Raw genomic sequence first — 11,925 nt, forward strand, 5'->3', positions numbered from 1 at the left:
CCGTTCTGACGGGCGGATCTCGCGATCTCGGTCCAACGACTCGCTCCGCTTTTTGTCGCGACTGCCATACAAGTTGCGCCTCCTTATATCTTACTCCGTGGTTTCTTTTTTTTCTTTATAGGGGAGTTTGGACTCACCTCTCACCAGAGCGCGTCGCGATCTGTTGGTGTCCGAGTTCTGCGAAAATTCAAATATAGTAAATGAAAAATCGCTATTCCACTACAAATCATTAATATAAATATTATAGTTTATTTGTGAAATAAATCAAAATTTTAAACCAAAAATGGAATGGAGAAATATTCAGATAAAAAAATGTAATTCCCAACATTATATACAATTTGCAACAAAAAAAGTGGATTTTCAACTTGAAAAGAAAAAATTTTTAACCAAAAATGGAATAGTTAAATTTTTTGTTAAAAAAAATTATTTTCAACAAAAAAAGTGCATTTTTCAATAGAATAGTTGCAGTTTTAGACATAGAGATGAATTTAAAAAAAAACGAATTTACAACGAAAAATTGAATGGTTGATATTAAAATCAAACGATATTTTAAAATTAAAATAAAAACAGTTGAATTTAAACATAAAAGATGAAAAATTGAATAGTTGATAGTCCATTTAAAAAATATTTTAATATGAAATAAAAAACAGTATAATTTAAATAGTTAAATTGTAATTATTGCAACTAAAAAAATGTGTAACCAAAAATGAAATAGTTCACTTTTCAGCTAAAAAAAATCATTTTAAATCAAAGAAAAGGAGGTTCTTGTTTGCAAATTAATTTATTTTGGTTAAAAATGAATTTTTTTAGTTGGAAATTCTACTTTTTGGTTAAAAATTCATGTATTTTATTCAAACCTCCTTTTTTTGTGGTTCAAAATTATGTTTTCGACTGAAAATTGAATGATATAATTTTGGTTAAAAATTTATCCTTTTTTTAGTTAAAAATTCATTCTTGTCGATTAAAATTTATCTATTTTATTGACAATTTGTTTCTTTTTTTGCTAAAGTATTCATTTTTGAATATGACAATCAAGTATTGCATTCAAAGTTCATCTTTTTTGTTTTAATTTAACTGTATTGCTGAAAATTCAATTGTTCCATTGAAATATTCGCTTTTTTTGTTAAAAATTCATTTTTTAACAGAAAATTTGACTTCCATTTTTCGTTTAAAATTGAAAATATTTTCTTTTTTAGTTGAAAATTCACTTTTTTTGTTGCGAATGGAACTAAGTATTTTGTTGAAAATTAAATTTTTCTATTTGAAAACTTCATTGTTCCGTTGAAAATTCATTTACTTTTAGTTAAAAATTTACTTTTTTTAGTTAGAAAGAACTTCAAATATCTATTTGGAAATTTACATATTTTGGTGAAAATTGTTCTTTCTAATAGAAACTTAATCTACTTGTTTCAAAACTCATTCATTCGTTTAGAAATTTGAACTATTTCATTTTTGTTTGAAATTTATCTTTCTTAGTTGAAAGTTATACTATTTGGTAAAAAAATGGAGAATGTTATCAAAACACGTACTTTGAATTTTACTTTTTTGAATTACTTTTTTTTCTACAATTTTTTGTAAAATTTGGCTTTATTTTAAAAATAAACTAGAAACTTTTATTAATAATTTGCAGTGAAAAAGATATTTTCATTTAATAAATTTAAATTTTCGCAGAAGAAAGTAGTAAACTCCTCTGCGCATGCGTCACTTCGACAATTAGATTAGATACTATTGGCGGGCTTATTTTAACAAATTAATTTTTTACCATTATTTGCAGTTGTTTACAACAAATAATAATTGTAAAGTTCATAAATGTACTATGTATTATTTAAGCTTCATATTTGCAATAAAAAAGGTATTCCTTCCGTTAAATTTAAAATCAATTATTTATTTTTTAGGGAGTTCAAACAAAAGTTGTTTTACCATTTACTTTACAAGTCTATTTTGTGATCATATAATTATTTTTAACAATTTTACAAGTATTATTTTTTCTAAACAATTTTCTCGCACATTTAATTAGTTTAAATAAAAAATAATGGGGTGGCCTGAAAAACTAAATTTTTTGAATTACTTGAATCAGCTTGAACACACTTATGACATTTTAAAATAAAAAATGGTCCTACTGTGTCAATAAAATAGCGTATTTTTTAACGAGTGAAATGATTTTTTGTCTAAAAAAGATACATTAAAAGAAATGAAATATTTGAAAATTCATTTAAAACAATATATATTTTTGTACAAAATCAGTAAATTTTCAACAATTTTCAAAGAATAAAAATATAATATTCTACAAAAAAAATTCAATCAAATACATGAAGTTTTAACCATATACTTGAAATTTGAATTCAGAAGATAAATTTTCAAGCTAAAGAAAAACCAATAAAAAAAATTTCATTTTTATTTTCAATAAAAAATCGAATAATTACATTTTTATTCAATTAATAACAAAAAATTTAACCAAAATTGTTGAAATATTATCCAAAACAAAATTGATTATGAAACGAAAAGATGAATTTTTAAAACAAAAAATATTTTCTATAAAATAGTCAAATTTTCAACTCAAAAAAAAGTATCAACTGCAAATTTTATTATATACTCAAGTTTTCCATTTTAAAAAATCAACAAAAAAAGGAAACAAATTTTCATCACACTGATGGATGTGTTTTTAACCACATCGAGTTGAATTTTGAATTTTCAACTGAAACAGAAAAGACAATTTTTCAAAAAGATCATTAAATTTTTAGCCAAAGAAATGATTTTTTAATCTAAAGGCGAAATTTTAACAAAAACATGTAATTAGTAAACAAAAAATACGAATTTTCAAAAAAATACATAAACATTTAACTAAATGGTTTGTTTTTAAACTAAAAAATTTTAATTTTCAACAGAAAATACTACTTTTCGCCAAAATAGTTGAATTATCAAAAAAAAACAAAAAAACAAAGTTCATTCTGAAACAGAAAGATGAATTTTCAAAAAAAGAATAATTTTCTGCAAAAAAGACAAACTTTTCACTTGAAAAAAAATCGCCTTAAAATTTTATTATATACTTCATTTTTCCATTTAAAAAATTAATTAAAAAAAAAACGAATTTTAAATGAATTTTCAACTAAATGTTTTATTTGTCAACTAAAATAGATCAATTTTAGACCAAAAATCGAATAGTTCAATTTTCGTTTAATTGATTCTTAACAACAAAAAATATAACTACTTTTGACCAAAATAGTTGAATTATTAACTAAAACAAAAATAATTTTCAACCAAGAAAATGTTTTTTTTTTACTCAAAAATAAAATACATTTTCGACTCAAAATTTTTGTATGTGAGTAAGTTTTCAGTTGAAAAAATTAATTTTTTTTTTTTAAATACAGAACGTTTCAATAAAATAGATAATTTCAAGAATATAACTTCGGTTTTCATTATAAATAAATACTTTTTATTTAAAAAAACACAAATTTTTGATAAAATAGTTTAACTTCCTACAACAGAAAAAGATGAATTTTCAACCAAAAAATAAAATACATTTTTTATTTGAAAATTTTAATATATACTTAGGTTTTCTGTTTAAAAACTGATTTTTAAAAAACACAAATTTTTGACAAAATTGTTCAATTTTCTACCACGGAGAAAAGATAAATTTTCAACAAAAAATCGACTACTTAAATTTTCTTTTGATTAATTTTCAACAAAATTTTTTAAAATTTTTAATTTTAATTAATTTTTACAAAAGTAGTTGAATAATTACAATAAAACAGAATTAATTTTCAACCAAAAAGGGTGGATTTTTTAACTAAAAAGTAAAATATATTTTTTAACCGAAAATTTTAGTGTATACTTAAGTTTTCAGTTCAAAAAATTAATTTTCATCTTAAAAAAACACAAATTATATATCAAATAGTTCAATTTCCTACCAGATAAATCTGTTTTCAATCACAAATATGAATTTTTAAGCAAAAAGATTAATTTTCTACGGAAAAAAGACGAATTTCAAATAAATTACATAAATTTGCAACCAAAAATTAAATTGCTAAATGTTCAACAACAAAAAAAAAAAACTTTTCAACCAAAATGGCAGAATTATAAACAAAATTAATTTTTAAACAATAAGATTAATTTTTAAACAAGAAGAATTTTTTAACTCAAATTTTTTTAGTTAAAAAAAAATTTCATGACAAAACTAAATTTTCAATAAAATAGTTCAATTTTCTGCAACAGAAATCATTTTTCAACCAAAAAGATTCTTTTTTTACGAAGGGACGAAAAATTCACAAAAATACATGAATTTTCAACCAATTCAAAAACAGGCGGTTAGAAGCTCTGCTCTGATTCGTTGCCGATCCGTACATGCGCGAAGGGCATGCGCGTTTAACCAAGAGGAAACTCGTGGTGGTGCTCGTGGTCCGGTGGTTCAGCGTGTCTAGTGGTAGTGATTATTCTCAAAAACCGACCGATTTTATTGTAAAAAGTTCCAGCTTTTGTGTTCTTAATTAAGTTTTACATTTCTGTAACGAAATTTGTGAAAGCCAGTCGCGTTTACACATAAACAAAAAATAATGGGGATCGTTCATGCAGCTTCCGCTCCTCCACCACCTCCTCCATCCCTAACTCCCGAGTTACCACCAAGTTTAGCCAAAAAAGATTTAACAACGGCTCTCGATGGAGCAGAAAGACTTGAAAATCCGGGTACGATTGAGGACCTGCACAAAAAATGCAAAGGTATGATCAGAAATTTATGTCACTTTTTCCCCTTCTTGCTCCTGTCTTTTCGGACTTCAGTCTCCCACTGGGGTTCGAATTTTCCTTTTTTCTGAATTTATCACTTAGAGTCTCTAAAATAAGGGTCCCTTCGTTGTATATTCTAAATGATTTTAGTTTTTTTGTACATAAAAGGCACAAAAGTATTTTTTTTTGAGGTTAAGTCCACATTTCTGAGATTGGGAGCAAACTTCACTTTTACCCGTTTCGCATCGACTTTTTCGCTTTGTAAGGCATGGATGCATGCAATATTTAACTTCATATTAATATATACTTATTATTTTATTTAGAGATTAAAGTTTTAGTACTCACTGTAGAAAAAATCGATGAAAATTATTCATGGTGGACAGTGAATCGGAACACCGGGAAATAATTAAATTTATTTCTTGAGAATTTAAAAAAAATTTTGAGTATAAAAACCCTATTTAGTCGTTTTAATCCTAAGTGGTTTGACAGTCTTTAATTTGAAATTACATAATGTGTGCACTTCGATTTTATCTTGACTTTTGAATGATTTAAACGAAATTTTCAAATTTAGATGCTTGAATTGACAATTAATAAGTAAATATGAAGAGTTTTCAAATTAAAAAATTGTCATTTATGGAATCGAAAGGCTGCTTCTAAGAGGTCGTATATTCTTATCTAATCAGTTTAAAAACTATCTAAAGTCTAAATTGTCGACTCATGACTGGTCTACTTTTTTACTAGAATTTGTTGAAGTTTATGACACTTTTTGAAATTCAGTAGCATGAAATTGTGATTTTCCTTTGACAAAATCATTCCCAAGTCATAATTGGAAATTAGAATAATAATTTTTTTGATATCACCTTAATTATATGATTAAAATAAAAAAAGGATAGGCATTTTTTAACTAATTTTTGAAACTTATTTTTTCCAGATGTATTTCCTGTTAATTTTGAAGGAGCCAAGTTGATGTTGAATAAAGGTCTTAGTAATCACTTTCAAATCTCTCATACAATCAATATGAGCTCCACGGCACCATCAGGTTATAGGTAAACTTTCTCCAGAAAATTTGTATACTATCAACAATTCTTGAGTTTAAAATTTATTTTTTGACTGGGAATTTAAATAAAGTTTAAGCAGAAAAATTATTCAAACACTTGAAAGTCATAGTGATTTTTAATGATTTAATGATTTTTTAAATTAAACTGCAGTCCGATTATTTGAAATTGAATAATTATTTATTGACTTGACAGGTTAATGAATTAAAAAAATTAAACATTGGATTGAAACTTTGTAAACTATGTAAATTTTTTTTTTTTTTTTAATTAATAAATTCAGAATATTTTAATAAACTTAAACTTTCATCTTTGGAATGTTAAATCTAATTTTTACATTAAAAAAGCTTATTTTTTAATCAAATTGTTTAATTTTGATATACATAATAGTTAAACAATGGTTGATTTAGAGAAATTCGAGAACTTTGAGATATTTGAATATTTTCAGAAGATTTAAACCAAAATGTAGGTTTTTAAAAATTTTGAATTAAAATGTTGAAGATTTTTAAGGATTTTTGAAGGCATTTAATATAAATTAAAAATTTTTTAAATATTGTGAAATTAAAAAAAAATTTCTAACGAATAAATGAAAATGGAAAAATTACTATTTTAGAAAGAAATTTAAGTTTAAGAGATATTTACCAGTTTTAAAAGGATGAAAAAATAATCAAATTCTTGAAAAGATTTCAACGAATTAAAATAAAATGTAGATTTTTTAAGATTTCGAACAAAAAATTTAGAAGGTTTCTAAACATATAATAAAATCAAAAGAATTAATCAAATTTAATCAAAGGATTCTCAAAATTGTAAAAAAAAATGAAAAAATTTAAAGCATGTTTTTTAATTTTGCCAGATTTATTAAAAATTTTAGAAAAAATTCAAATAATTTTAAAGATATTAACATATTTTGGAAAAATGTCAGAAAAAATTCGAAATTTATCAAGATTCCAAAAAATGTAAAATAAAATGTAGATTTTTTAAGATTTTTAAATGGAGTTCTGAAGCTATTTGAAATTTGTAAAAGGTTTGAAAATAATATAAAATTTTTCTAAAGATTCCTTGGAAAATATAAAGTGATTTTTTATTATTTTTTTTAAATGTTGAAGAGAATATTTAAAAATATTTCGAAAAAAAGTTGAATGTGTAAATAACAATTGAAAAATTATTAATTTTTCACAACTCAAAATGAAAATAGTTTAACTTCTGATTAAAAAAGTGTTTAATTAAATAAGATGTTAAATCTTTCAATTTTTAATGTTTTTAACTAAAGTTTGCATAACATGGTATAATTTTTAAAATTTCTTAATTTTTTTTCATTAATTCTTCAATTTAGGTTATTGAAAATGATAATGTTGTTTTAGATTTTTTTTTAATGTTTGAACTCTACAATTTATAAAATTTTAAAAATCTTAATTTTGCTCTTTAGCGTTTGAATTAATAAATTTCAATTAACAAAATTCTAAGAAATCTAAAATAGATTCAATAATTTAAAGGGATTTCAATTTTTTTTTGAAGATTTACGATTTTTTCTGTAGAAATTTCATGGAATTTTCAAAAGGTTTCAAGAGATTTTAAATTAGTTTGCAGTCTTTGAAATATTTTAGGGCATTTTAGATAAATTTTTAAAACAAGAAGAAATATTTTCTACAAAAAAGGAAAATTTTCAACTAAACAAAAATAATCAACTGAAAATGTTATTATATACTTAAGTTTTCAGTTTACAAAATTAATTATTATTTTTAATACAAAATTTTTCAATCAAATAGATCAATTTTCTACCAGAAAAATCAGTTTTCAACCACAAAGATGAATTATTAACAAAAAAGGTTAATTTTCAACGAAAAGTTGAAGATTTACGGTATTTTTAGAAATCTCGTAGAATTTTCAAAAGATTTCAAGAAATTTTAAATTATTTTGCAGCTCTTGAAATATTTTAGGATATTATAGAAGATTCTAAGAATTTTTAAAATGGATTTCAATATATTAAACGGATTTTAAAGATTTTACGATGTTTTGAGCAAATTGTGTGGAATTTTCAAGAACTCTAAAAAGTTTCAAGAAATCTCAAAATCATTGAAAATTACAAAGCATTTTAAATATTTTATAGTATTTTTTAGAAATTCCATGGAATTTTCAATAGCTTTAATATTTAAAAAGATTTCTAGACATTTTTAAGAGATTCAAAAATTATGAAGGAATTTTGAAGGATTTGAATGGGTTTAGGGGATTAAAAAAAAAAAATTCCTGGGGTTTTAAATAATTTCACAGAATTTCAGACTATATGGACCAATATGAAACAAAAAATTAAGAAGCTTTTTAAGAATGTTGAAAGGCTTCAAAAGGATAAAAACATTTTCTTAAAATTCCTAGAAAAATTGAAAATGATTGTTCATTTTAAATAATTATTTTATGAAAATATTTGCAAAAAATTTAAAAGATTTTCAAAAAAGAATCAGGAATAATTTAAAGAAGATTTTTCTAAATTTGCAGAATTATAGAAGTTAAAAATAATTGATAATTTTGTTCCTGTAATCTTTTTTGGATAAAGACATACTTGAAAATTTGTCTTTTTGATTTTAAAATGTACCTGTTTTAGTAGAATTTTGTTTTTTTTTCTTGAACAAAAATGCAACTGTTTGGTTAAAAATTCAACAATATTGGTTAAAAGTCAGAATTTATAGTTAAAATTTCGATTATTTAACAGAAAATTTACTCATTGTTTACAATTCTTAATTTGGTGTTGGAAAGTGAACTGGAAGCTTCTTTGGATGAAAATTTAACTTTTTTGCTTGAAGTTTTTTTTTAAATTTCATCTTTTTTAACTTTTTTTTAAAAGTTTGTCTTTTTCATTTTAAAATTCACTGGCTTCATGAAAAATTTCATGTTTCTTGGATAAAAGTGCAATTTTTTTGTTGAAAATTAAACTATTTTGTTAAAAAGTTACACATTTTGGTTGAAAGTTCTTTTTTATTAAAAATTCATTTGTTTTAATACAAAATATCATCTTTCTTGAATAAAAATGCTACTATTCCGTAGATAATTCAACCATTTTGTTAAAAATTCATCCTTTTTGGTTAAAAAAATTCGTCGTTTTAGATTGGAAATTCAATTTTTTCGTAGATACTTATTTTTTGTTAAAAACTCATCTTTTGATCTTGAAAAGTCAACTGGAACCTTTTTTCGGGGAAAATTCGACTATTTAAACAAAAAATTTCCATAAGAATGCAACTATGCGTAGAAATTTGAACAATTTGGTTAAAAAGTAATCCTTGTTTTTTTTTTTTTTTATAATTCACCTGTTTTAGAAGAAATTACATCTTTCTTAAATAAAAATGCAAATTCCGTTGAAAATTAAACTCTTTTTTGAAAGTTTCTCTTGTTGATTTATAAAATTCAACATGATATAACAGAAATCACATATTTCTTGAATAAAAATGCAACTGTTTTGTTATAAATTCAAAAATTTAGGTTGAATTCATATTTTTGGGTTGAAAATTCCTGCTGTTTTGTAGAAAATTTAACTTTTTCGTAGAAAATTTACTTTTTGTTAAAAATTAATATTTTTTGGTTGCAAAAGTTCGTTTTGGATTAAAAATTCAATTTTTTGTATACAAACGTCATTTTTTTCTTGATTGAAATGCAACTTTTTGGTCAAAAATGATCATTCTCTGCTTGATTATTCAACTATTTTGTTAGAAAGATTTGGTTGAATCATTAGGTTAAGAGATCACTTTTTTTCATAAATATTTTATTTTTTGATACAAAATTCATCTCTTCGTTTAAAAATTTAACTATTTTGTTAAAAAAATCTTTTTTAATTGATAATTTAACTACTTGGGTAAAAATTGAAGTTCGTCGTTAAAATTTTTCTTTGTTGACCGGTAATTTTACAAAGTTTTTAGAATAAAAATGTTGTTCAATTTTGATTTCAACCGGTTTTTAAATAATTTTTCCAATTGTGATTTTTATAAATTATTGTATTATTCAGTTTAGAATGCTTATTTCGAAAATCTTTCAATTAAAAAAATTTTCCATTTTAGATTTTTAAGTTTCAAAAGTATATATTTTAATTTAAAGAAATTTAAAAAACAGTATGAAAGGCTTAAAAAATTGAAATTTTTAAAATCGAAGTGTTTTTAAATAAAAAACAAGGTGGCCGCCGGACCGGGAAACCGGGGATTTTACGAATTTTCAAAAGAAAAATCTGCCCAAGTTTGATATGTCAAAAAATCAAAAATTTGCAAAAAAATTCAAGAATATTCTTTGACTAATTGGAAGACATTTTTATTATGGGAAAATTTGTTCCAGAGCCCATAGATCTTCCAAGAATAAAAATGTCTTAGAATTAGTCAAAAAAATGTTTGCAAATTTCAAATTTTTGGTTTTTTGAAAAATCAAAAAAATTTGCTAAAAAATCTGAAGAACCGACATATTTAATTTTGAAGTAAAATATTCGAATTTGGACGACGGATTCGAATTTAGCCCATCCAAAAACATCAGGAACAGTACTTTTGATCTATTTATTGTTTTGTTATACCCATAAATTTTGCGGTCAAACTCATGTTATAAAATTGATAGCTTTGGTCGTTAATGGATTAAATTCGGCTGTGAGTATTTGAAAGTATTTCAAGTTCTAAATTAAATTCGAATATTTTTAAAACTTTTAAATATCTCTTAAAATTACTCTAATATTTTTACAAATAATAAGTGTTCTATTGTTATTTATAAATTCAATTTTTTTTTTAATTTGCAGGATTTTCTAAAAGTTATAGAAAAATTCAATTCATTTTGAAATATATTTAAAAGTTCCGAAAAAAAAATTATTTTGAATTTTGATAAATTTAAAACCACTTCTAGATTTCTCAAGATTTTGAAATAAAATTTTAAAGCTTTTAAAGGATGCCTAGACTATTTAAAATAAAAATAATTTAACTTAAAATAATATAATTTTGAAAATTTATAAAGTTCATTGCTTGATTCTTTAATTTAGACGATTGAAAATTTTAACGTGGATTTATATTTTTGGAACATGGAAAAATGTTTAGAATATAGTTTGATTTTTTAAATTTCATTGGCTGTGAAAAAAGTTTGCGAACCGTGAAATGACCGGGAATTTTTTTCTTCGATTAAAACGGCCACCCTGCTTTGGTTGAAAATTTAACTGTTTAGTCAAAAAGTCTTTTTTTGTGTTAAAAATAAATTTTTTAACTGAAAATAAAAGTTAAAAATTTCCTTTTTTTTTTTAGTATAAACCAAAAATCATTTTCTTGGTTTGAAATTTCATGACTTGAGTGAAAAATAATTATCTATTGGAAATTAGTCTTTGTGGTTTTTAAATTCTTTTTTCGGATGTTTAAATTTTATTATACTTGTTTGAAGCATAAACTATGACATTTTTTTATTTTAAATTTATACTTTTAGGTTGACAACTCGACTATTATGTTGAAAATTTAATTATTTGACTTAAAATTCAAGTATTTTGTTAGATATTAATCTTTTGTAGTAGAAAAGACATTCTTTTTTTTTTAAATAAATGAATAAATTTTTAAAAAAATTTAATTTGCATCTGAAATACTTTTTTATTCCGTCACTTTGTTACTTCAAAAGGAAAAATTTTTAGCTTAACCCTTAAACGGCCAAAACGCCACTACCGGGACACTGCTTTTCAATGGCCAATAACTAAGACTATTCGACACTAGAAAAAATTGAGACACATATATTTTTATTGCTTAAGATCTCCTCTTTCCGACGGTGCCAATGAAATTCCTCAAAAAATTTATTTATTATCCCAAAATGCAGTGATTTTTCGTGCCTATTTTTTTTTTGTGAACCATTCTCCAAAGCCTTTCGAGTCTGTAATTAACCTGGAATCTCACTAACGGGTGGAATAAATGTTTAAACTTTGAGAATCCATGGTTCAAAGATCGATTTTTCGTTTTAGTATTTTCAAAATGGGGTCTTAATGGCAAAATTTTTGTGAAAACATTCTTGAATTTTTTTACAATAAACGATGCGCTTTTCGGAAAAATCATCAAGAATAAAAAGTTCTTGTAATCAGGCGTATTCCTCGGCTGATTACAAGAACTTTTTATTCTTGACAAATTTTCCGAAAAGCGCATAGTTTTTCAATAAAAAATTTCCAACGACTCCGTAA

General features: G+C 23.4%; 1 protein-coding gene across 1 annotated transcript in view; it reads left to right on the forward strand.

Annotated features, from left to right (window-relative positions):
* Window positions 1-4,550: 4,550 nt before the first annotated feature.
* Window positions 4,551-11,925, forward strand: part of LOC117174359 (mitochondrial import receptor subunit TOM40 homolog 1) — a 24,444-nt gene continuing 17,069 nt past the window's right edge. The window contains exons 1-2 of the mRNA XM_033363418.1: window positions 4,551-4,713; window positions 5,651-5,765. Of these exons, the coding sequence (XP_033219309.1) occupies window positions 4,551-4,713; window positions 5,651-5,765 (278 nt within the window). The remainder of the gene's footprint in view (window positions 4,714-5,650; window positions 5,766-11,925) is intronic.

This window comes from Belonocnema kinseyi, chromosome 6 (assembly GCF_010883055.1).
Source record: "Belonocnema kinseyi isolate 2016_QV_RU_SX_M_011 chromosome 6, B_treatae_v1, whole genome shotgun sequence".
Taxonomy (NCBI): domain Eukaryota; kingdom Metazoa; phylum Arthropoda; class Insecta; order Hymenoptera; family Cynipidae; genus Belonocnema; species Belonocnema kinseyi.